The sequence below is a fragment of the Rhinolophus sinicus genome, chromosome 16, assembly GCF_057876585.1.
Source record: "Rhinolophus sinicus isolate RSI-liver-muscle chromosome 16, RSI-T2T, whole genome shotgun sequence".
NCBI classification, from domain to species: Eukaryota; Metazoa; Chordata; class Mammalia; order Chiroptera; family Rhinolophidae; genus Rhinolophus; species Rhinolophus sinicus.
The window spans coordinates 91,516,310-91,542,912 of NC_142516.1; the positions used below are offsets into that span (position 1 = coordinate 91,516,310).

The 26,603-nt window shown below is 40.1% G+C and overlaps 1 protein-coding gene and 1 pseudogene across 10 annotated transcripts in view; one reads left to right on the forward strand and one right to left on the reverse strand.

Annotated features, from left to right (window-relative positions):
- KATNAL1 (katanin catalytic subunit A1 like 1) overlaps window positions 1–26,603 on the forward strand; it is an 81,384-nt gene that overhangs the window by 35,368 nt on the left and 19,413 nt on the right. For all 10 annotated transcript variants that reach the window (XM_019736488.3, XM_019736479.3, XM_074330073.2 and 7 more), the window contains 5 exons: window positions 8,026–8,194; window positions 19,471–19,598; window positions 19,975–20,080; window positions 23,814–23,972; window positions 24,689–24,815. In XM_019736488.3, coding sequence (XP_019592047.1) covers window positions 8,026–8,194; window positions 19,471–19,598; window positions 19,975–20,080; window positions 23,814–23,972; window positions 24,689–24,815 — 689 coding nt within the window. The remainder of the gene's footprint in view (window positions 1–8,025; window positions 8,195–19,470; window positions 19,599–19,974; window positions 20,081–23,813; window positions 23,973–24,688; window positions 24,816–26,603) is intronic.
- Window positions 126–2,196, reverse strand: LOC141571079 (short transmembrane mitochondrial protein 1 pseudogene; annotated as a pseudogene).

Below are 26,603 nucleotides of genomic sequence, written 5' to 3' on the forward strand. Positions count from 1 at the left end.
GAAATAAGCATATTGTTGAAAAGGTGCTCACATCCATAGTCATCGAGGAAAGGCAAAGTAAAACCACACTGAAGTCCCACTGCACCCCCACCAGAGTGGCTAGGATGGAGCAAGCGGCACTTCGACATTGCTGATGGGAGTGTGAAATGGCATCGCCACCTGGAAAGTTGGCTATATATATGAAGGTTAATCTTCCATAGACCCTGTGACCCAGCAATTCCAATCCTGGGTGCTTACCCCAAAGAAATGAGTGCTATGTTTACCATGAACAAAACCCCCATATTCATCGAAGCTTTAGTAATAACCTCAAACAGAAAACAACTCGTGTCCTTTGACAGTAGAGTAGATAAGTTGTAGTATATTGATGCAATACAATACTACATAGCAATGAAGAAAGATAAACTAATGCTATACGAAGTCTGACAATTAAGTTTGTGAACTCATCCTAGAAAAAGTGCTACACACTTCATTGCTGAATATCACTACGGTCACCCTTCAAGTACTCCCCTTGGGAAGCTATGCACTGACGCCAGTGCCTAGTCTACCCTTCAAAGCTATTTTGGAACTCTTTTTCTGGAATGGCCATCAGAGCTGTCATATTACCCTTGTTGTCCTGAATGTCATCAATATGTTTTCCTTTATCTTTGGGTAAATAAATAAATCATTGGGGGCCAGATCAGGTGAGTAGGGAGGGTGTTCCAATACAGTTATTTGTTTACTGGCTAAAAACTCCCTCACAGACAGTGCCGTGTGAGCTGGTGCATTGTCATGATGCAAGAGCCATGAATTGTTGGTGAACAGTTCAGGTCGTTTTCGTCTAACTTTTTCAGGCAGCCTTTTTAGCACTTCCAAATAGTAAACTTGGTAAACTGTCCAGTTGGTACAAATTCATAATAAATAAGCCCCCTGATAGCAAAAAAGGTTAGCACCATCGTTTTGACTCTTGATTTGGACTGACAGAACTTTTTTGGTCGTGGAAAATTGGCCGACTTCCCTTGTGCACTTTGACGCTTTGTTTCAGGGTCGTATTGGTACACTCTTGTTTTATCATCAGTGATAACATGGACAAAAACATCATCTTGCTTCTCTAAATGGTCTTGGCAAACTTTGGCTCTCCTTTGCTTTTGATTTTGGGACCATTTTTATACACACCTTTCTCTGCCAAGATTTTTGTTAAGATTTTCCTGTTTCTCTGTTGTTGTTTACTTGGTCTGCTGTACTTCTCTGAGTCAGCTGATGATTTTGACGCACAGGTCGATGAACTTTTGGAGTTATCGTCAGTTGTGCTCGTTACTGGCCGCCCTGACTTCTCTTCATCAGTGATGCGTTCTCTCCCCTCAGAAAAACGTTTAATCCATTTGTGCACTGCTGTTTTCTTCATGGCATTATCCCCATAAACTTGGACTAACATGTCCCTGATTTCACTTCCACTCTTGCCAAGTTTAACAAGAAATTTAATGTTTGTTCGTTGCTGTAATTCAAGCTCAGACATTCTCACAACGGCACATAGAAACATGCAACAACAATAATGAATGCCACTCAGCAGGACACCGCCACACGTCGACACGAACACAGCTGTGAGACACTGATATACCAAGGTTATGAGACCTTTTTTTTAATGATTTTAATTTTAATTACCTTGAAACAACATAATTTAGTACCAAATGTTTAAACACACATTATAATTGCTAAACTGAAATCAGCATTATTTATATCTGATCAACTATACCAAACACTTCGATTTTTCTTTTGAAAAATGGCAGAAATCCCAAAGAATAAGGGAGAGACTGCTATTGAAGGTCATGTTTTCTAATCTAGCCCCATAATTGCAGTCTTAGGACCCCTCAAGTGGCTGGAAGGAGGAAGGGAAGAGATGAGGATGTTAGAAAAGTCAGGATAGTTCTTAACTTGTGGCCCCCTTTGTACTCTTAAGGCAGCACAGGGTCTGAGACTGGAAAGAAACACAAAAGCTTTTGGTTTGGATGGCAAAGGAGGCCTTCGAGCAGAGCAGACTCAGTATACGAGTATCCTGGAGGCAGTGCTGGAGGCGGCCTCATGAGCTAGGAGGTTTCTTCTTGGCATCCAAGTCCTTTTTAACTTCTTCAAGTTTTTAAGCCAGGTCTGGTATGTCATAATTCTGAGCCAGTACATTTCAACCAAATTGTCAAAAGTAAATCCAAGCAGGACCTGGAGCATGATGTCTGCGAGGGAGCGAAGCCCGTAGAAGCTCCTGGGCCGTTGCGACCCAGCCTCCCCAGGCGCAGGGGCAGAGCCCGCCGTCGGCTTCCCGGTCGCCAAGGTTATGAAACCTCACCGAGCTGTTTGTACAGTGCTGCCAATGGAAGCGCACGGTGGCAAGTTTGCAAATGTAATTGTCAGACCTTGTATGCAGGAACAGAGATGAATTTCACAGGTAATGCTGAAACAAAGAAACCAGACAGAGTACGTACTATAAAATAACATTTATGTGAAACTACAAAGGGCAAACGTAAGCTATGATAGTAAGGTCAGAATAGTGGTTATCTTTAGGGGCTAATAATTGTCTAAGAGGGACTGAAAAGCTTTCTGGGATATTGGGAAATATTCCATCTTGATCAATTTGTGGTTATGTAGTAGAAAAATGTATTGAGTTGAATACTTACTATCTGCATTTTACTGTATATATATATACATATATATGTGTGTGTGTGTATATATATATATATCAATGAAGTATAAATTTAAAAGTTCTGTGAAGTATTATCATCTCCATTTACAGAGGAAAAATGTGAGGCTTGTAGGTGTTTAGTGATAATGCTCAGATAATCAGTAATTGGGGAACCTGGGAGTGAAAAGGCACCCAGATTTTAAGAGTGTCAATCTGATGCTGACTGCAGCTCTCCCTGCTGTTTCTTATGAAGGTACTTAGGAATAGTGCTTGCAACACTACAACATTTTTATGTCAATATAACATCCAACATAGTTCTTTTTCTTATTAGGTAAACCATAAATACATACTGATTTGAAAAGATAGCAGTTATACATTTGATGAGAGTGGACACTAAAATCCTTAAATCATTAATGTTTAATTTCAAATGATAGGTCCTTTAATTTCTGTTTAAGTTTTGTTTTTTGACCCTTCATTTCTTACCAAATAATTTCTCTTGGAGTCAGAAGTCTAGTATGTTTATTTACTCCAAGTTCTTACAGTAAAAATCTCAGTGTGAATTCTTGGAACTTACATTTCTTATCTTTTTATTAGCTATGGAGAGATTTTTCCTGTTTATGTAATTCTGGAGGTATATAGATCAATACAGAGGGTGCCGAAAAATGTACACACATTTTAAGAAAGGTAAAAAACTGTATTAAAATTGTAATACAATGGATGAGACTAGCATTCATTTAACACCATCTTTTGCGCAAAGGTCGTATTACACGTTGCTACATAATTTAATTCAACTTTGAAAAGTAACACATAGATAACATCTCTTAAAATGTGTACATTTTTTTGGCCTCCCTGATATAGTAGCAAAGTAAGATTATTTTTCTTTTCTAGGAGTTAACTTTAATCTGGCTTGTGTTCTTAGACATATAGAGAACGTGTTCCAAATTACTTATTCTTATGCCAGAATTCTAACAGTGTATGAACAAATATATATAAACAAATAATTTAGAGTAATCATTAAGCAGAAAGCTAGAAGAAAGAGAGAGAGAGCTCAGTAGGTGGGATTCTTAGAAAGAAGCTCATATAGCAATTAGAGAAAACTGATAAATCTTAGATCCTCTTTCTTAATATGGCATGGAATGGAGGCATCGTCAAAAGGCCCCTCTCCCTTTGACTTCTGGGATTGTAGAGGAGCAGTGCCATGAGCTAGTCCTATTTTTGTAGCCCTGTCTCTCACGGAGATTTGCCAGGCAGTGATGCAGTGGGTTCAACTCAGGATGTGTACTCTGAGCCCATGTCACTGGAACGTGTGAGTTTCTAGAATATGCCAAAAACTTGGTAGTGACCCTATAATTTCATTTTTAGGTGCTCAAATTTCTTAATTAGTGACGTTATGGTATCATATTTAAAGTTTTATTAACTACCGAGTAGATGATATAAATAATTAAAACTTGTCTAAGGCATCAGGAATCACAAAACGGTAGCATCTGTGTACTCAGCGCAGAGTTTAGGACAAAGGACGTTACTGATGCCGTTAAAGTCCCCGTGAGCTAGCGCTTTCCCCCCCTTTCAGGGTTCCACACGGTCCTGAATTTGGGTTTACCCTTCCCCTGCCTTCTTTATACTTTCAATACATACGTTTGTACCCCCAAAGAGTGCCCTATTTGGTTGGAATCACACTGTATGTGTTCTCTGAACCCACGCTTTCACTCTCCACGATGGTTCTGAAACGTGTCGTCATGACATTAGCTGCAGTGTCCCGTTGTGTGAATGGACAGTAATTCACATGCCTGTGCTGACACTGGACGTTTGGGTTGTTCCCAGGTGTTTGCTGTTACAAGCAATGCTGATAAGCACGTTTACATACAACATTAACCTTTAACAGTACAGTTTAGAAAGAGGAAGTATTGGATTTTGGAGGAACTCAGTCTTATTTGCATATGATAGAATAAGACCTAGTTCTTCCCATTCTTACAGGGAAATGTCCTCCAATAGGAGAGCTAAGCACAGTGTAGGCATCCTGGTCTCTCACCTGGGCTTCTACCAGCTGTTCTCTGTAGTTGAAGTAGAGAAGCTAGTCCAGTGACCTTTAGGACAGAAGTTGATGATGCTGTGTAACCCTATAAAGTCTCTTTTTAAAAAGCCAGCAAAGAAGCCTTGAGATGCATTTTTCCACAGCCTGGAAGCTGTCCCTGAGTCCCTGATGGAAGCATGGCACTGTGCAGTGATGCATTCGTGGAGGACAGACTCAGGGATGCCCTTTGGGAGGCTGACAGAGTCTGTTACAAGTCTAACAGCCAGCTGCAGTGAGACGGAACTGAGGACTTGCAGAGCAAGGCACCCTTTCTGTGAGACGTGGGCTAGCCACAGATGGCACGTCCGGCTCGAGCAGTCTCACTCCCACCGATTAGGAGCCGTCAGAATACTGAGTGGCAGGGAGAGTCAGTGGCAGGAAACACGGATGCAGCCTGTGCACGAGCCTTGGAGTAAGTCTCTGAACACAGCTCTGCTGAGTGGCGGTGTGCTCAGTGGATTGCGCAGGTCTCCCCAGCAGCCCTTAGTGAGCGCTGAGGTAGGGCGCGGGGGCACATGCCTGGGGGCGCAGGACCCATTGCTCCTCACCCCTGAGCACCCAGGCAGGGTGGGGAAGCCTGCCCACAGCTCTGGGGTGCACCGCATGGCCAGGCCTGCTGGTGGGCAAAGCTTCCGGCTGGCTGTGCCTCGGGGAGCAAGGCCACAAATATGACAATAGCAGGCCCAGCCGCTGACAGAAGGCACACTTGGTGTGTGTTCTGTGTGGAAGGGATTGTCATGTCATTATTGTCTTTGGCCATAGCTGTGAATCGGATTCAGGCAAAATGTATGTACATACACAAATATATTAAATAATCCACTGACATGCTAGGAATAGAACAATGCAACATTTTTAGTTTTTTATTGTTCACCAGTCTCATCACATTTTTGTTTTATTGGCAGAATGCTTAAAAGACTAATAATGCACTAGAACCAATAATATAATACCTTTAAATTTGAAAATACCCTATAGCCAGTTTACACCATTTTCTAGTTCCTTCTCTGGATTTCTTTCACTAGATTGCTTATTCATCTTTGGCTCCTCTGAGGGCCTGGCATAGTAGACTGTATGCTTCCTAATGGGTGTTCAGTACGTAACTGCTTAACGGGGCTGAACTCCACGGGCTCAGATGTCAGTGTGGGAGCCTAATAGACAGGCATACAGTTTCCACCAGCCTCTATTGTAGCAGGTTCACGTAGTGGTCTAATTCCAACAAGCTGAAGATGCTCCATTAGACCTGCAATATACTGTCGTCGTTTTTTTTAAAAACCTTTTTTACCTCGAGTTTGCAGCCTTCTTGGCTTTTTATCCATTTTCCTGTTTTGCTTGGTTTATTGAGTTATATACATGTGCTATTTTTTCTGAAGCGCCATGATGTGTTAGATGAATTGAAAGCATAAAGCTGGAGGGGTGGCCAGATGGCTCAGTTGGTTAGAGCGTGAGCTCTGAGCAACAGGGTTGCTGGTTTGATTCCCACATGGGCCAGTGAGCTGCGCCCTCCACAACTAGATGAAGACAACGAGCTGCCGCTGAGCTCCTGGAGGGGCGGCCAGATGGCTCAGTTGGTTAGGTTGAAGACGAGCTCTCAACAACAAGGTTATAGGTTCAATTCCCACATGGGATGGGCGGGGGGGTTCTGCCCCCTGCAACTAAGATTGAAAACGGCAACTGGACTTGGAGCTGAGTTGCATCCTCCACAACTAGATTGAAGGACAACGACTTGGAGCTGATGGGCCCTGGAGAAACACACTGTCCCCCAATATTCCCCGATAAAGTTTAAAAAAAAAAGCATAAAGCTGAAAAGGAGATAATAATAGATACGCATAAGGAATACACACGGGATATGAAGGGCAATGCAAGTGCGGAAAGATAAAAGGTAGGGAAACAGAGGCAGAGACAGTTCAGGGAAGAACTAAGAAATTATACACAAAGTGATAGAGTCCGACCAGCACCCAGATAGTCAAATACTGGGCTGAGTAACCTCAAAATTTTGCTATTAGGTCGGTACAAAAGTAATTGCGTTTTTTGCATTTATTTTGAACCTATTAAACTGCAATTACTTTTGCACCAACCTAATATTTGAAGAAGACATGTTTCACATTACATGAAACAAAATAGGCGACTTTGTGCGCATAGTTACATAGATATAATTGTCAAAATTCTTTTTTTAATCTGAGGTATTATTGACATACAACATTATATTAGTTTCAGGTGTACAACATAATGATTCAATATTTTGTATATGTTGTAGAATCATCACCTAATAAGTCTAATTAACATCTGTCACCATACAGTTATCAAAAAATTTAACTCACGTTTGGGGGCCTGTGTAATCTGAAGGATCCTGTGATTTTTGACACGCTCAAAGAATAACTAATATTTTCATACAGAAATTACTTCGTAAGATTTCATTGTTAAGTCCTATCATTTGTAATTTGATGAATGAAATATTAGATTTTCCAGTGCAGAAGCAGAGAAAACCATTTTGATTGTGAAAAATAAATTAGGGGGCGGCCGGATGGCTCAGTTGGTTAGAGCGCATGCTCTTAACAACAAGGTTGCCAGTTCGGTTCCTACATGGGCCAGTGAGCTGCGCCCTCCACAACTAGACTGAAGACGAAAGACTTGACCTGAGCTGCCCCTGAGCTGCTGGTGGGGCGGCCGGAGTTGGTTAGAGTGCGTGCTCTTAACAACCAGGTTGCCGGTTCGATTCCCTCCATGGGATGGTGGGCTACACCCTCTGCAACCAAAGATTGAAAACGGCGACTGGACTTGGAGCTGACCTGTGCCCTCCAGAACTAGATTGAAGGACGACTTGACTTGGAGCTGATGGGCCCTGGAGAAACACACTGTTACCCAATAAAAAAAATTAGTAAGCTGTGCCAGAAGACATACTCGTATTTTGAATTCTTGTTCTTTCAGCTTTTAATGGTTTTTTTTTTTTTGTTTGTTTTTTTTTTAAAGTTACCCTTGGTTTAGGACAGTAATGAATAATGTCATTGACTTTCCATTACACTGTTAAGATTACTAGATGGGAATAGTCTGTGTTGCCCTCTATTGGTGATTAATAGTTATCTTTGACAAAATAATTGCTGCTGTATGTGTCTTATGTGTATATAATAATAGTGTCAACCAGTATATGTTATAGAAAAGCACTTTTTAAAACTGACCTAATGGTTGTGGCCATGAATTGGCAAAAGGGGGAAAATGGAGATTTTGGCCTTCCTGACTTGATGGGTTCATTGACTAAGTAGTACGGAAATCCTTTTGCCTTTGATTACGTTTTCTTTTTCTGTTTCCTTGTTAGAGCTCCACCTCAGATCAGGCGTCCCAACCGAGAAGTAAGACCTCTGAGGAAAGAAATGCCGGGAGCGGGGGCCCGGGGGCCTGTGGGCCGAGCACATCCCATATCGAAGAGTGAAAAACCCTCCACAAGTAGAGACAAGGACTGTAGAGCGCGAGGGAGAGATGACAAGGCAAGACTCGCTGTGGAACTCGCGCGCTTGACGCCCGTGACTTTTGTGCATAGTATTGTTTTGTTGCCTTTTCACAGTACCTTGGTTTTGATATGGAAGAGATTTTTTAACAGTCTGAATTAAAAACCTAAGTAGTCCTTGTACTTTGAAGGCCATCCTGCAATGCCAGTAACCGCAGAGGTATATTGAACACACACACACACACACACACACACACACACATTTAGTAAAATGGATCTTTTGTAGAAATATTAGAAATATTCAAAATGAAATTTTAAAACTTAGAAAAATATATTTTAACAATCATTCTGAATTAAAATGAACAATAAACGAAAACAATTGTAGGGGAAAGACTTATAAGGAAGTAGATGTATATATTCACAGAATAAGATTATGGATATGATTCACTGCTGCTAAAAACAAAACAAAACAAAACAAATCTCAATTTAATTGTAAATTTTAGAACAAGATTTTTTGTCCTTAAGGAGCAAACCTTCCTTGGTTAGGGTTCACTGTATACATTTACTTTACCTGGGAAATTGATCTGTGAATAAACGTAGTACTGGGTGGAAATTCTGAACTGCCCTTTAGATTGACTTTAGAAAGATGGGCTGAAGATAACCTTACAGAGTGAGGAGCGAACCAGGATGACTTGACACATCTTTTAGCCTTAATTTTAATGAAAAGATGAAAATAAATTTTGAGTGATAGCATGTCCCATTCTCATTGTGATGTCATAAATGAATGATGATATTTAATTGCCACAAAGAAGTTTTATTTTACTAGCGAGGGGTTAAGGATGTGTAATCACACTTATGCCATGATATTTATAATGAAATCTAACCAATAGCAGGTGGTTATCCTTCAAAATGATATACTAAATTTGAATATTTTTACTATATATAATTTTTTAATTGTTTTTTTCAGTTACAGTTGACATTCAGTATTTTATATTAGTTTCAGATGTACAGCATAGTGGTTAGACATTTATGTACTTTATGCAGTGATTCCCCCTGATTAGTCTGGTACACCCCACACTATACATAGTTGTTGCAACACTATTGACTGTATTCTTTATGCTCTTGCCTCCTTTGTCATAGATTAAATGACTATATAGGTGTGGGTTTATTTCTGGGCTCTCATTCTGTTTCATTTCATCTCTGTGTTTGTTTCTATGCCAGTACCATGCTGTTTTTATTATTATGGCCTTGTAGTATAGTTTGATATCAGATAGCATGATACCTCCAACTTTGTTCTTCTTTCTCAAGGTTGCTGGGGCCATTTGGAGTCTTTTGTGGTTCCATACGAATTTTAAGATTATTTGTTCTAGTTCTGTGAAAAATGCATGGTATTTCGATAGGGATTTTATTGAATGTATAGATTGCTTTGGGTAGGATGGACATTTTGAGGATATTAATCTTCCTATCAATGAGCATGGTGTCTTATAGTTTTCTGAGTACAGGTCTTTTACCTCCTTGGTTAAATTTATTCCTAGGTGTATTGTTTTTTCTGATGCAATTGTAAATGAGATTGTTTTACTAATTTCTCTTTCTGACAGTTCATTATTGGTGTATAAAAATGCAACTGATTTCTGCATATTAATTTTGTATCCTGCTACTTTACTGAATTCATTTATCAGTTCTAATATTTTTTTGGTGAACTCATTTGGGTTCTCTATATGTAGTATCATGTCATTTGTAAATAATGACGGTTTTACTTCTTCCTTTCCAATTGGGATGCCTTTTACTTCTTTTACTTGTCTGATTGCTGTGGCTGGGACTTCCAGTGCTATGTTGAATAAAAGTGGTGAAAGTAGACATCCTTGTCGTGTTCCTGATCCTAAAATGCTTTTAGCTTTTCCCTGCTGAGTATGAGGTTAGCTGTGGGTTTGTCATATATGGCCTTTATTGTGTTGAGATATGTTTCCTCTATCCCCACTTTGCTGAGAGTTTTTATCATAAATAGATGCTAGATTTTGTCAAATGTTTTCCTTCATCTATTGATATGATCATATGATTTTTATCTTTCATTTTGTTTATGTGGTGTATGATGTTAATTAACTTGCAAATGTTGAACCAACCTTGCATACCAGGAATAAGTCCCACTTGGTCATGGTGTATGATCTTTTTAATGTATTGCTGAATTCAGTTTGCTAATATTTGTTTAGGATTTTTGCATCTATGTTCATCAGGGATATTGGCTTATCATTTTCGTTTTTTTGAAATGTCTTTGTCTGGTTCTGGAATCAGGGTAATGGTGGCCTTGTAAATTGAGCTCAGGAGCCTTCCCTTCTCTTGAATCTTTTGGAATAATTTGAGAAGGATGAGTATTAATTATTCTTTGAATGTTTGGTAAAATTCACCTGTTATTATATAATTTTAATCAGTAGCTAAGGACTGTACACAGCCCAACTTCTTAGGCCTTTTGGATGTTTAGACTATGATACAATAAAACTGATATTTTCTGAGTATTTATTAGATAGATTCAAGACACACTCTACCTCTTTTTTACCTCATTAGGACACTGAAAATGAATTAGATTTTTTTGTTTGTTATTTGTTGGAGCTCTTATGCCATAAAACAGTGAGTGATTTCATCTCAAATTTTTTTTCGTCAGTGAGGGGTATTAATAAATAAATAAGTTTTCCTGCTGATAGAATTGAACTGGTTCTCCCCCCTTATCAAAAGCCACATAATGGATACGTAAAAAATCTGTATCTTACGTATCATCTTTGTTTCTTCCTCTGTTCTTCATTTTTGTTCAGCTGACCTTGGTTTGCATTTTAGAGAATAAAGTAGGAGCTGAAGTCTGTCCCTCACTCTGCTAGTAGCTTTTAGGTGAACTTTTAGAACTGGGTGAGGCACTTTTCATCTTCACCTTAATTTCATACGACACAAGAGCAGACGGCTTTGGTGGAGGTCTGTTGGGTGCTTCCCTGCTGGGCACCGTTCAGAGTGATTAGACAGTCATTCCTGAAACAGCCCCATGAGGTAGAGAACTGAGATAGAGAGAGCTAAGTACCATGCTCAAGGTCATAGAATAAGAAGTGGAGCTTGGAGTGGAATTTGTGAAGTCACAGGTCTTTTTTCCTCTTTTTTTTTTTTTTTTAAAGGATTTTTCATATTATGTAGCAACCCTACCAAACTAGATTAAAAATCTGGATTGGATTTGAAAAGAGTCCCAGAACAATTAAGGAAATGTTGATTTTAAAATGTGATTCTTAAGCAAAGAACAAAAAAATCAGGCAGCATTTGTTGACTGTCACATCAATTTTTCTGGAGATCATAAATTGTTTTTCCATTAAAAAGTTCCAAATAATTTTCTAAATCTTAGCTATTTTTTTCATAGACATGTAAGTACTCAGAGTGTCACTGGAAAGTAAGCCCTTTATTGTAAAAACAAAACAGAACTTTACAGTTGTTTGAAGATAAAAGATATTTTTCGAGTCACTCTGGAAACAAAGGGACTACAATTAAAAAAAAAAAAAACCTTATGGAAACTTCATTAGAATTTCAAAGATGTACTTGGTTCAGTTATGATTATTATAAGTACTCAAATACTCATTAGAATACTAGACTCCCTAAAAAATCTCTGAGGGCTGTGATAAGGTTGGAGGCAATTCAGGTGAAAGTGACATACCCACTGCCATTGAAAGCTGATTTGAAAATGAATATTGGAAGGGTCCTCAGAGATATTGTAGTCCCCAGTGTTGGTGGTTTTTAAAAATCAGTTTTGTGTGTTGCAACCAGCTTTAAAAAAAAAAAAAAAATGAAGTAGAATAGATCAGAAAATTCAGAGTGTGTTGCCCGTAATAATGACAGTATTATTTTGAGAAAAAAATTAGTTATATGAATATATAAGAATGCAGTTACATAATTATCTGCTTGTGTGTACTAGCTCATGATATAAAATAAATTTATTGCTTTGTGTCATGGTCCAACGTCTGAAAGCTGCTGCTGTACTCCATCCACTTAACTTTGTAGATGTAAAAAAGTGAGGGCAAGAAATTACAGATCTTGTCCAAGATCCTTGGTATTTTGGAGTTTTAGTTTGGTGTTGTGAGCTGTGTGATGGAGCAACAGATGGTGCTACTTCCTAGAGCACACTGGACCAGGCCCTTAGTGCAGCTTTTTATGTACATTGGCTCGTTTAATTCCCGTACATTTCTGTGACTCAGCATTATTTTCCCTGTCTCATGTATGGAGAAATCATAACGGTACCAGTCAAAATGGAAGTAGGTGATGGAAACTGGATTTAAACTCTAACTCTGATACCTGAGCTTTTAATCATTAAGTTATACAGCTTCTTATTTAAAAAGACTTGTATCTTATTTTAATGTATCACAAATGCTTAGCTTTGACATGAATACCAGTTTACTTTCTGAGAGTGATTAAATTTTTCCTTCTTTTTGTAAACTGGTGACAGGCTTCCACTTAAGGCCCAGCCTTAAAAATACTGTTTTTCAATAAGTAAGAATCACTTTGTATAGTGATGTTTTTCTGTCCTTCCAGCTTTCCCCTCTGATGTCCCTAGAGTTGTCGTGGGCCAGTGACCCCATTTACTTAACACACCTCTTTTAATAAGTGAATACTTTGTGTAAGTCATACTTCCAGGTTGTAGGAATACAAACTTTAAAAAAGTGTGACTCCTGACCTCAAGTTAATTATTTTCTTACTGATGAGAGGGAGTCAGATGAATAAATTAACTTTTACAGCTGTATTTTTCAGTCTTACTTGAATGTATCTGAGAAAATTGGATATATTATTATTTTACAAGGCTAGAGTCAGTATAGAAATGTACGTAGAAATAACTAATAACATTTTTTATTTAGAAAGGAATGTCTAAATATAAATTATTAGGTAGCAGAAGAAATGTTTTTGTATTATTACCAAAAGTAAATTTAATTCAATCAACTCTGATTCTCAAGTATTTTTAAGACTATGGCTTTATGATTAATCAACTCTTAGTGAAATGAGCAGTGCATCCATTCTGATCTTACGATTAAAGCTGTATATGCTTTTAAGTACAATTCAGACTTAAGTATGGTAAGTTATATTATTAAACTGACAGGACTTCATTTCACTGAATTGCATGTGACATGGCCGTTTTTGAAAACTTTCTTCTCATGATGGAGTAGATCTAGGAATGTCTGAAATTGAGGGGTGTTGTACACTGGATTGGAATATTTTTCTCAGCGCTATTGACTGGTGATTATACACATGAACAGTGACCTCAAAAAAGTTTTTTTATTGAAGGAAAGTGCACAAATTATAAGGGTACTACTTGATGAATGATGACCATCTCACCATCAATGGACTGGTCAATGTTTAACAACTGTTTTTCCGGGGAAGAATGTGTGTGTGTGTGTGTGTGTGTGTGTGTGTGTGCAAACACACATACACAATCGCACACATGCTTATTCTAAATCTGACTGGTACGAAAGATGTGTACACCTAACTTACAAACACTACAATGTCCGGGACCCTCTGTTGTGAAGGTTCGAGTCCACGGGCTGTCACCAAGTGCCTCTGCTGGGGCCGCAGTGCACAGATGAACACGGATGGAGCTCTGACATGAGTGGTGGTTGGGCTTTTATTTTCCTTAATGAGAAAGATGAAAGTAACACCAGAAACATGTTGGAGCTTCACTCATTCGCATTGTTGATGAATCAGATAATAATTGTCAAATACTGGAAAACGGTTTCCTTAATTTTTTGTGCTATATACGATGTAACAATGATGGAAGTGAGACACTTTTACGTTTTATCTGCATTATTAACATTTTCCTTATTACTTTCTTGAGTCTAGACAGTTAACAAAACAATAAATCAAGCCCTGTTTTGTAGCATTTGCTGATTTCTGCAGTATCAGTAGTACCTCGCTGTGAGCGATTTCCCGCTGCCCACGTGAGGTCACTGGTCTCAGTCGAGGTGACGGGGGATAGCCTACTGTTCTGTAGTGTCTCCACCATAGTGCTACGATAGATGGAAGTAACCTCACGTGCATAGATAGTAGTTAAATAGTGAGAAGTGAGGGCTTCTGAGTATTTATCACCTTAGTTTTTAATATTTATTCTAAATTTGTGTAATTTAATTTTCATTAATGGCTGTGTTTTGCAGCTGGCTCACAGAACTGAAAATTGAATAATCAGCTCTTGCAAACCAGTAAGAGTCAGCTTCAGCACACCAGTGCATGTAACCCCGTAGCACCGTGCCATCACGTCACTGTCATGCGGGGGTCAGGGACAGAGCACCTGGCTCCTCAGAAACCATGTTCAGGATCCCTCCCGATCCCTGCTACCTTTTTCCCAAAGGTGACCACTGTCCTGATTTCCGATGCCATATGTTAGTAATGCCCGGTTTGAAGCCTGTGTACAGTAAGTATTCTTTGGCTGTTTTTGCTCAACAGAAACATACATTGATGCGATTCCTCTGTGCTGGTGCATACGTCTGAAGTTTATTTTCATTAACATGCAGGGTTATGCCACAGCTAAATCTGCTTCACTGTTAATGATATTTGGATGGCTTTTCATTTGGAACTATTATTAGTAATGGTGCTTTGGATAGTTTTATAGTGTTCCTTTGGTGTATATGTGTGAGCATTTCTAGTGAGCATATGCCTAGGAGTGGAGTTAGATGGGTCGTGGGATATGCGTATGTTGATAACATCAAATAGTTTTGCCAGGTGATCCTGTCTGCAAAGCATGAAACTTCTGGTTGTGTGACATCTTCACCAACACGTGATGTTGTCTGTCTCCTGCGGTGGGGGAGGGGTCATCATATGTCATTGTGATTTTACCAGCATATCAACCATTCTTGTGTATTTACCTGATAACTTGGGAGGTCGAAAGTTCTTTCATACGTTTATTGGTGGTTTATATTATCAGTGACTTGTTCTTAAGAAATGTCTTGTTCTGTCTTTTGACATTAAATCACTCCACAAATTCTTTCTCTGGTGGCAGCTAATTTATAGTATTGGTTTTTTATTTTTATTTTTTTTTATGTTATTGCAGTAGATTCCAGTAGTTATTTGCTGTTCTGTCCCTAATTGTTTTACTTATTCATGTGTTGTGTACCCTTACATGAATGTATGCCTCACGAAAGCAGGGAGTTTTGTCTGTTTGGTTCCTAGCTATTCCCCAGTACTTACCGTGTTTCCCTGAAAATAAGACCTACCCCGAAAATAAGCCCCAGTTAAGATCGTCACCCAGACGGACACATTTAGTACTTATGACGATGTTCCAGAAGAACATGACATGACTGTATTTGAATAAATGTAGATTGTTGTACATGAAAAAAATAAGACATCCCCTGAAAATACGCTCTAATGTGTCTTTTGAAGCAAAAATTAATATGAGACCCGGTCTTATTTTCGGGGAAACACAATAGAATAGTGCCTGTACATAGTAAGTATTCGTAATATTGTTGAAAGAACACTTAGTTGACAAGTATGTGGAATGCTGTGGATTCATTATGTCAACGTACATGTATTTTGTGTGAACACTCCATGCAGGGCATAGCCCTGAAATTAGTAAGCGCTGTTTTGCATTTATCAACCTGTTTTTCTTTGTAAAATAATAAAGTCTTAGAGTGGGATGCCGCTTAGCGATTCCGTCTGGCTTTCCGTGTGAATGCGTCTCACACTGGGGTAGGAGTAGCTCAAAGTGTGCAAAGTGGTCGGAAGCGTTGTTCCAGAGCCAGACTGCCTAGGACCTCTCTGTGTGTCCTGGGGCGATTCGCGTAACCTCTCTGTGCCTCAGTTTTCTCACTATGAGATGGAAATAGTAAGAGTACTCACCTCAGTACCGTAAAGATGGTTATGTCCAGTGCTGAGAACAGTGCCTGCCTGGTACAGAGTAAGCCGTACACGAGTGTCGGCTGTAAGGTAACGGGAAGGTGGGGGAACTAACACAGACACGATGCACAATCCACACAAGTTTTTAAAAAAAGAGAAAGGAGATTTCCAAGAAATTTCTTGGGCTGTTGAATTCAGGAAACAGATGAGTAAGTGGGCCAGTGGGAGGCAGTGGCTTTACCAGAGGTCAGCTGTAATTCAGCCTACACGTCCCTGTGGCTGTGGGCCAGTCGTTCTTATTGCTGATGAGCTTGTAATTCTGCTGTTCGGTCGCTCACTGCCTAACAAGAGAGAACTCCTTCGTTGGACAGAACTCGTTGTCAGAAAATTCTTTCTTTTGTTGCTGTACCTCTTCTGTCGCTTTGTATTGATCCTGGTTCTTGGAAGGAAATAGATAAATAGAGGTAAATACGTCAGTTGGTTGTGTTGTTCCATCAGCCTTTCCTTCTTCAGCTTAAACATCTCTAGTGTCCTCTGCCCGCCCGCACGTGACGTGGCTTTGAACCCTTTACCATCCTGGTCACCTTCTCTGGGTGTAACTCATGTGTCAGTATTTCCCTTGAAATTGAGGCCTAAAGCTAGTAACTGGCCACGTTTTGCTTCATCTGCCAGTGGGAGAAGGCACACAGTAACATGTAAGACCATTACTCAGATTTCAGGCCACGCTGTGCCATTGACTGGCTCTGTAATACTGGGTGAGTCACTAGCTTTAGCCTCGTTTTCCTCAAATAGAATGATTCCCAATACTAATGAAAGCTCATTAACAAACCATTCTTGATATGGGTAATTAGATCTTAGTAAAAAGTAACGAGGAAAAAAGGATCAGCCCTCATGCTAAATATCCAATTCTTGCCAATGTTGACCTTATTGTCACTTAGTGTAAAAATCTAAGCAAAGAATTCTAAGATCATTTAAGTGACACTGCAGCTCGTATTCATAGTATAAACTGCAGGTAATAGCGTATTGGTGAGGTAAGCTGTGTTGCCTGTAAAGGAAGTTGCTTCAGGTATTGTGGCGAATCGAGCTGATTAGCTGTAACCACAGTTACTTATGTTCAATATCACTATTCCAGTTTATCTGAGTGTTTGGTATGAAGGCTAACTGTCACCCATTTTGTTGATTTCCCAATGTAAGGATATTAATTATATATTTTTAGTTTTCCTAAATTTGTTTTTTGATTTGAGTCTTCTGTGGAGTGCTTCATCTCTGCCACTGAGGAATTTTGAGTCACAGGGCCCAGCAGTCACCTGGCTTATTCCCACATGTCCTCTTCTGTGGATGGAGAAGCTTGGCCTTGTGTACGGCAGCAGCGTTTATTTCTCTGCTTAGGCTTCTCCCTCCACCCGTCTTTCCACACACACAGTGGCCAGGGAGTCCTTCTAAAATGTAAACCAGATCCTGTCATTCCCTGGCTTAACACATTCCAGAACATTCCGCATGTAGTCAGAACAAAATCCAAACCTCTTCCTATGGCCCACAGGGGCCCCGGTGAGCTGCCTGCTGCCCGTCTTTCCACCCTCTTCCTTCTGCTCAATGTCTTTTAGCCACACTGACCTCTCAGTGTTTTCGTGGCACTTCACACAATTATGTGTGTTTTGGGTCTGTTCGCTTGTTACTTATTTCCCCCACTAGCCTAGATGCTCGGTGAGGGCAGACAATGTATTTCATTCACTGATCAAACACCTAATGCTCAATAAAATGTGCTGGACACAGATGCCCTTATGCTGCTTCTTAAAATCCTCCGGCTCCCGTCACTTTCAGCAGGTGTCAGCTTCTTTCCTGGCCTGTTCACCATGGCCTCCTACCACGTGACCATTCACGTTAAAATGGCTGCTTACATTTGAATACTGATTTTTTTGGTAAGTGCCGTATCAAGGCTTAAGTCCCAGACATATTAGTTTCTGTTGCATTCTTTAGTTGATCTATTTTCTAGAAGAGTTTTCAAATGATTAGAGTGCTCCCAGTGATTTGTTTGAACGTGACTTTGTAGCCTTGGCCTGTCTGTATTATAAAGTGTGGTTCTAGGCTGAGGTTATTTGAAATGTGTTGATGTTATTATGTTTATTGTGTAAGTATGCCAGAAATCTGCTCCTTTTAATCGTGTCAGTATTGGTATTTGTCATCTGAAATACAAGAATCTTTCTGAAAACTTCGTTTAACACTATTGCCATGCTATCCAGAAACAGTAAATTATTCATGTTTTGGTCAAGTCACTAAAGTACTGCTTGGTCACTTACCTGGTGACTTACTGAGCTAGATAGAGCATTTGCCAAGGGGGCCGTTTAGTCCCCTCTCAGCATTAATGATTGAGCCTATGGTTTATCTCCGATGAAGTATGGTAGGAGAGGTCCATCCTGTTCTCTCTCTTCAGGTTTAAGCTTAGGAAATTGACTGATTTGTTGACCATGGCCCCCTTTTATTTTGTAGTACACAGTAGCTGGGGGCTGACGCTGTGGGAGGTCCTTGGCTGTGCCTGCTGAAGCAGACCAGTGGTTGGACTCTCTTTGGCAGCCGAGCACGTTTCATTTAAAGTTCCTCAGAGCTGAGGGAACCTTGGCAGAACCCCACAGAAACTATAGCATGTAATTCTTTTTGAAAGCCACCATATTGTTAGATAAAGAATTTGGGGTAAGGAATACTGCTTTAATGGTCTTCATAATTCTATTTCAAAAGGTCCTTTTACCATTGTCGTTACGGTGACTTTATGGTGTAGTCCCAGCACCTTTCTAGGAAGAAACTGAACCCTGAGGGGTGCTTGCAGCGGCAGGGAAAAGGCTTTGTAAGATGCAGCCCAGACTCCCGGCTTTGGAGGATGTCACAGGCCGTACACACCTGAAGCTTTAAGCTGACTCAGCCAGGCATGAGGTGTCAGGTTGTAGGGAGGGCACAGATGTGGGGAGTCAGGAGGACCTGGGTTAAAGTCTCGGTTCCAACGTTACCAACTTGATTAAGTTACTCCAGCCTTTTGGAGTCCAGTTCCTTACCTGCAGAAATAAGAATGATAGCCCCTCTCTGGTAGGTTGTTGTGAGTATTAGATGAGGTAACATACGTGAGACTTCTTGCCATGTAGTAAGTAGGTCCTCAGGAAATGAATTTTCTTTCTTCCTCTGCATCAATACTCTACTCTCTGGTGGTGGTAGGAATCTCCTGCATCCACAAATTCAGACGTGTTTTGTAAGGATCATCTACCTGCAGCTCTCCCCCAAGAATGCAGATTTGCAGAAGTGTATGTTTAATAAAGTTGGCCAGTTCATCTGTTTCTGATGAATTAAATAGGGGAGGATGACGTTTGGGTAATCAGACACACGATCTTAAAATAATGAAAAATTAATTTTTAAAGGATGAATTGAATATCTTTACAGCTTGATGTTCATTAAAATTGTGTTGTTATCAACCAGTTCTTTTTTTATGTGTGTCCCCAGGGAAGGAAAAATATGCAGGATGGTTCAAGTGATGGTGAAATTCCAAAATTTGATGGCGCTGGCTATGACAAGGATTTGGTGGAAGCCCTCGAGAGAGACATCGTCTCCAGGAATCCTAGCATCCATTGGTTAGTGTCCTTTATGTTCCTGAATTAAAGTAGTAGAGAAACGAGTTATAGGTTGGCATGGTGTGTCTTCTCTTGTCATCTGTTAACCCCGTTTGTGACTGCAGCCATGATGTGAGTGTGTGGCAGTGACAGGACAGTTGTTTTGTTGGATATAATGACAATACTTTACATGTTCATTTGATGTTAATGGAATAGCACGTCCTGATTAATACCTGCAGTGTTAACTGATCACTGACCAAATTTTATGCGGTAAGAATTAGAATAATGTTCTTAATGTAAGAACAATTTCCTAAGTAAGAAACATGAAAGGAATTAGTGCTGACCGTCAATCACAGGAGTCCCTGAATAAACATGAGACTTTGCTGTTCTTACAAAGGGATGACATAGCCGACCTGGAAGAAGCCAAGAAGTTGCTGAGGGAAGCTGTTGTTCTTCCCATGTGGATGCCCGACTTTTTCAAAGGGATTAGAAGGCCGTGGAAGGTGAGGCTTATTGATATAGGTATAAAAATGCCACTTGCATCATAATGAAAGACGTGTTTATTAGCACTAACAGCTGGGCCCAGATGCCTGATTTGAATTTCTGTGGAGTGTGCTGCCCGTGCCTGGCCGGACGGGGCTTGGGGTTTGGAAGGAGTCTTCAGTCAAGTCACTTCCCTCAGGGGCGCTGAGCTACAGAGGAGTTCTAAGAATTTTCCAGATGTCTGTTTCTGTAAATAAGATGTTTATAAGCAAATTAAATTGTAATAGTATACAGTCTTATAGTATAAGTGATCAGGTAAATTCCTTTCCAGAAGTTGGCACATTTCTCACTAATTATTTTGATCACTTCATCTCGACTTGGCATAATTGTCAGGCATAATCAGAATGGATGTTTCTCTTTAGCCTGCCCTATCCTTTATTGCTGGCCCAGGACTAACTCCTCCTTAGTCCAGTGTTTTCATGGTAGCGTATTAAAAACCTTTCCAACTGCTGCTGCCTGGCCTGCTGTGGTCTTAGCCTACGCAGTCTTCCTTTCCGCTGACCAGAGGCCGAGATAAAAGCCTGATCTGACTGCCCTTCTGGGTCAGCTGGGAAGCTCTGTTTGTCCCCAGGACATCCTCCTGTTTGTTTGCACAAATAGCTGGGGACACCCATGGCATTTCGATTGCCTCTCATGACTTAATAGACTGTTACAGATTTACCTAATTTAGGGAATGCGTTATATCATACATCCCCCCTTTATTATAACTTCTAAAACAATATCTAAAAGAGAGAATAAGGTCTTAAAATAGGTATTTAAAGGAGTTTAAAATAGCTGGAGTGGTAGGTGTAACCTACCCGTCATGACGAGCCCTGTAAGGTATTAGCAGGAGGGTGATTTGCAAATGTGGAGCTCACCTTGTCAGCAGTCTGGAGGCTGGATTGGCAGTGGGCATAGCTGGAGGTAGACGAGGAAGCTGATCAGGAGGCTGCTGGATAATGCAGCCCAATGACGAGGACCTGAGCGGAGGCATTTGTTACTTGGCTGCTTACAAATGGGGGGATTGTGAGAGGTGGTGACGAGGTATAAGTGACACCGTTATGAGGGAGAGGGACAAGGTGTGTCTCCCAGAATCCAGACTTGAAGTGAAGGAGTATGCAGTTACTTTTGTCACCAACTACCCCAAATCAGACCAAACTTCCCAGGTTAAGGGCAGTTTTCCACAAGACTGCCCTCATTCCATATGCCAGCTGCAAACGTGGGGGTCTCAGGTTACCGTCACTTCTGACCAGCTGGCTATAAATTTGGGGCTTCTCACTACCCCCTCAGGTTAGTAATTCTCTAGAATGACTCACAGAACTTAGCAAAGTATTATGCTTAAGATTACAGTTTTATTATAGCAAAAGGAGGCAGTCAGAGCTAGCCGGAGGAAGAAATGCATAGGGCGAGGTCTGGGAGGATGCTGAGAGTAAAGCTGCTGTGTCCTCTCCCCTAGTGCAGGAACGTGTGACAATACATAGAGTATTGCCACCTGGGAAGCCCACCCAGGCTTCAGGGGCCAGTTTTTATTGGAGGTGCACTGCATGGCCACGGCTGATTGCATCTTTGCCCGTGCGTCACAATCTGCAGTCCTCCTTCCTGCCCCCAGAGGTCCAGTTGGTATCACTCGTCTCAAAGCCCCAACCCTCTAATCGCATGGTTGGTTCTTCTAGCAAGCCGTCCTGAGTCATCTCATTGCACATACAAGGTAGGGGCCCACCACAAGTTACCTCGTTAGCGTAAAATTTCTGGGCTCAGCAACAAAGACACTCCTGTCACTCGGGAAATCCCAAGGATTTAGCGTCTACTTCCAAGAAAGGGGGGCTGAGGGGCAGGAAGGCCAGCCAAATTATTTATTACATAGGGTACAATGAACCGATACTGGAAATTGAGAAAAGGAGCAGGTTTCAATAGAAACATAATATGTTTAGGTAAATGCTCAGCAGGTAATTGGAAATAGAGGTCTGGAGCGCAGGGCGGAGTTTGAGTTAAAATTGTGAGAGATGAGTGGTAGTTGATAATATGCATATGGATGAAAAGGGGAAAGAACCAAAGACTTAGCCCTGCCTTGGGAATGGAAAGGGCAGGGGAGAGGAGACCGGCACGATGGAGGAGTGTGACGAAAGAGCAGTGTCAGAGCCAACCAGGGAGGAAGGGTCTCGGGAAGAAGGGAATGAACACCAGGCATCTGCAGAGAAAAAGAAAGATGTGAATTACAAAGTGGCCACTGGATTAGAAAGTTAGACATTTTAGAGAAGTAATGAAGGCAGAAGCCCGATTGTAGCTCCAGGAGAGGCAGGAAGAAGCATAAACCGTTTCCTTAAGAAGGTTGGCCGAGGAGGGACTCTCGGAGAGGTGGCTAGTAACTAGAGGATTTGTAGGGTCACGCAAAGGGTTTTTTAAAAAATGGGGCAGGTGCAAGTATGTTTCTGTACCAGTGGGAAAGAGCCAATAGAGGAGGCACAGGAAGTAGAGGGGGTAATTGAAGGATGTCATGAGGAGGTGAGATTACACATACTGCACAGAGTGTATGAGCTGTACCTGCACAGATGCTCATGTTGCACATGAACTCCTACTGGAGGCGGCCACGCTAATGACATTGCAGGGACGGAGAGGGCGCTGAAAGGGAGGGGACAGGAGAGAGACAAGTATGAACTTTGCTGTAGCTGTAGCCTACACCTTTACTTGTTTTCACAGTTTTCAAATTAACAATCTCACACGCAGTTAAAGGTGCCTCGCAAAGCAAAACGTTGTTGTTTTTTTTTTTATATAAAATTAGTGTTTCAAATCCTAGTAATCCCCTGCGGTTCGTTCTGGATGCCAACATTCTATAGCTGGAAAAGGGTTTGGACAGTTTCTGAATTTAGTTTATGAAACTTTGACATGCACATAGTTTCCCGAGTTTAAATCCCCAGCTTATTAAACTAAATTAAATGGGTCAGACTTCCTCTTAAAATCACCAACTATTATGCAAAATATGGTGTCAACTGTGTACCCGAACCCCCATTAAAAGTGGCTAGTGACGTATTTAAGAATCCATTAGTCTTCAAGACTAGAGGATTAGTGTTTTTAAATAATTTTTACTCCTCATTGATCTACTTTATAGAATACTTTTCTGTTTATGTTTGAAGGTGAGAAGCAACCCAAATTTAGTTATTAGTCTGCATTATCTTTAGTAGCTTTTTAACGTTGTTTTATGTAAACTTTTAACTCTCTAGCTGATAAAATGCTAGGCTAGCTATTTTGATTATGTTTGAATCACCACTAGATTTCAGCTACCTTATTAACTAACAGATGGGTCTTCATTTTTTATTAAAAGCTGTGTGTTGTAAGTGTGTTGCAGAAGACAGGTTTGTTGTCTTAATTTCATTTCGTTGACACAGAGTAGTCACTCTTAAGTTGTGCTCACAAAGTACATATTTACCTTCCGCCAGGTTTAGCAAAATTGCGTAGGTTCTTTCTAAATGTATCAGAAGATTCCTTGTTGTGTAGGCCCTTTTTTAGCCCATCTCTGAGTACCCCTGATGTGTGACATTTTGTAAAATTACTCTTCATTTTTTCTCTCTATAAAATGATATTCGTGCCAAATTCACCTGCATTTTCCTGTGACAATTTGTCTTTTGATGGGAAATTTTTCTTATGCATTAATAGTTGATGAAATGATAAGAAAGCATTTAATCTGACAAATCATTCAGTACATCTCTGAAATGCCAGGGTGTGCTGATGGTCGGACCCCCAGGCACCGGGAAGACCATGCTAGCTAAAGCCGTGGCCACGGAGTGCGGCACGACGTTCTTCAACGTTTCCTCTTCTACACTGACGTCTAAGTACAGAGGCGAATCTGAGAAGTTAGTCCGTCTGTTGTTTGAAATGGTGAGTGACGATTTATTCAGATGGCAAAGTACTGTTGGTGTCGGCAAATGATATTCCTGTCCTGTAGATCCATTCGCCTGCAGCAGGTGTCGGTGTAGTTTTCAATAGTTCTGACCACTGATAAGACACGGGGTGGGTTTTGTGGAGTTGGCAACTTGTCTTCAATGTGTCTTCGTCTTGGAGGCAAGAGGAGGCCCCCTGGCATCCTGCCCAGTGAGGGTAGAAGATACTTAAGCGTGTGTGGTGTGACTGGTATTTCTGGATCTCTAATGAGCCGGTGGAGCAGAAATCTGTTTTAATATATGTATTTTAAAAATCGGTTAAAAATTGACCATTAAAGTTTGCTCTTTTTCATAAAGGATTTGCAATAGTTACTTAAGAATGATTTATCTTTTTTGAAAAAAGGTTTGTGTTAAGGAAATTTTCAAACATGGAAGTAGAACGAATAGTACTGTGAATCCCCATATATGTCACCCAAGTTTGCCAACTTACCTTTTATTTTTAGAAATGTCCTTTTTTGATATGAATTGAATGAATTGATATGAATTGATGTGAATGATTTGATTTAATCTCTGTCAGTACCAGATGGTGGCGTTAAAGCAGGGAGAAACTTCTGCTCTTCTTTACCATGATTGTAGAAGGAAGAAATGATATTTTAAAAATTCAGATTATTTTATGACATCATGGAATAACTCCTTTAAAACATTTTCACAAAGGCTAGATTTTACGCCCCTACCACGATCTTCATTGATGAGATCGATTCTATCTGCAGTCGAAGGGGAACCTCTGATGAACACGAGGCAAGTCGCAGAGTCAAGTCTGAACTCCTCATTCAGATGGATGGTAATTGATATTTAATTACTGTCTCAAAACGTTATATTTCCTTTTTGAGTTTTGTGTGGATTCATACTTTAGAAGGTAGCCTGAATTTACTTGTAATCATTTGTTCATCTATTTATTTGTTCATTTGTTCATGCACTCAAAAAGCCTTTCTTGTATGCCTGTTAGGAGTCATGCACCATTTAAGGTTCTCCAGTTACAAAGGAAAGGAATGCCACGGCCTTCAAGGGATTTACCATTTAGAGCAAAGGTTCTAGGAAGGTGGTCCAGGGTCCCGGGGGTCTTTAAAAGTCTTTTGAAAGGTCTGGAAGGGCTAAACTATTTTCATAATAATATCAAGACATTAGTTACCTGTTTCACTCTCATTCTCCTACAAGAGTTTTTCAGAGGCTATAAGGCATGTGGCACATACTAGATGGAAAGCAGAAGCAAGTATGAGAATTCAGCTATTCTCCATTGAGTCAGACATTAAAGAGATTTGCAAAAATGTAAAAAGAATGCCACTCTTCTGATTTTTTTTTTGGGGGGGGGGTTGGAAAATCATAGTATTTTTCATAAGAACATGTTATTTATTCTAACAAATAATGGGCTTATTATTGTCACTTTAAAATGAATTAATGTTTTTAAAAATTGTCAGTTTTAACTTTTGATGATAAATACTGATAGAGGTACTCCACACACACGAAGCTCTTTGGAGCATAATAATTTTTAAGCATATATAGGGATCCTGAGACCAGAACGTTTGAGAACCACTGACCTAGGTGGGAAGCAGGCCACTTTACAGACAATAGCAGCACGTTGTCATTTCTGTGGTAGAACTGAACTCTGGGTGTAGTGAAAACACCTCAGGAGAGGGACCACCCAGACTGAGGGAGTCCTGGAATGGAATAGGCGACTTGGGCTTTGAAGCCTTAGTAGAAGTTATTCAGACAAAGAAGAAAAGGCATTGGGGAGCCATTGAAGGAAGAGAGTGATGGGCCCAGAGCTGCTTCTTAGGTATATAGTACCCTGGTCGTTGTAAACACGAGGCCATTTAAGCAAACTATGAGAAAACATAACGTGTTAGATATCCAGAGTGTGTCATTTTAAAACAGCTATGGTTATCTATCAACCATGGGTACTTACTGAATACTTACAGTGGGTGTTTATTCAGTGCCAGGTACTGTAAGATACATAGAAGAATGAACTACAGTCCCTTCCCTCAAAGTTGCCATTTTTAACTTCTGCTGAAGTATGAGAGAAAGGAGTGACTGTTATATTTGGGGGGATGGGTATAGAGGAAAACACATTACATGTTTTAAAAATATCACTGAATACGAATTTAGTCAGCTGATTTTCATTTAGGGGTACTTGTGACTGTTGGTGATTATTAGTTGGACAGCTTGATCCTTTGTGATAATGATTCAAATAGTAGTTTAGTACTACCGTGTTTCCCCGAAAATAAGACCTAGCCGGACCATCAGCTCTCATGCATCTTTTGGAGCAAAAATTAATATAAGACCCGGTCTTATTTTAATATAAGACCCGGTATAAGATAATATAGTATAATATAATGTAATTAATATAATATGATACCGGGTCTTCTAAAATATAATATGACCGGGTATAATATAATATAATATAATATAATATAATATAATATAATATAATATATGTAATAATAATATAATATATAATACTGGGTCTTATAAAATGTAAGACTGGGTCTTATATTAATTTTTGCTCCAAAAGGTGCATTAGAGCTGATGGTCCGGCTCGGTCTTATTTTCAGGGAAACACAGTAATTTATTA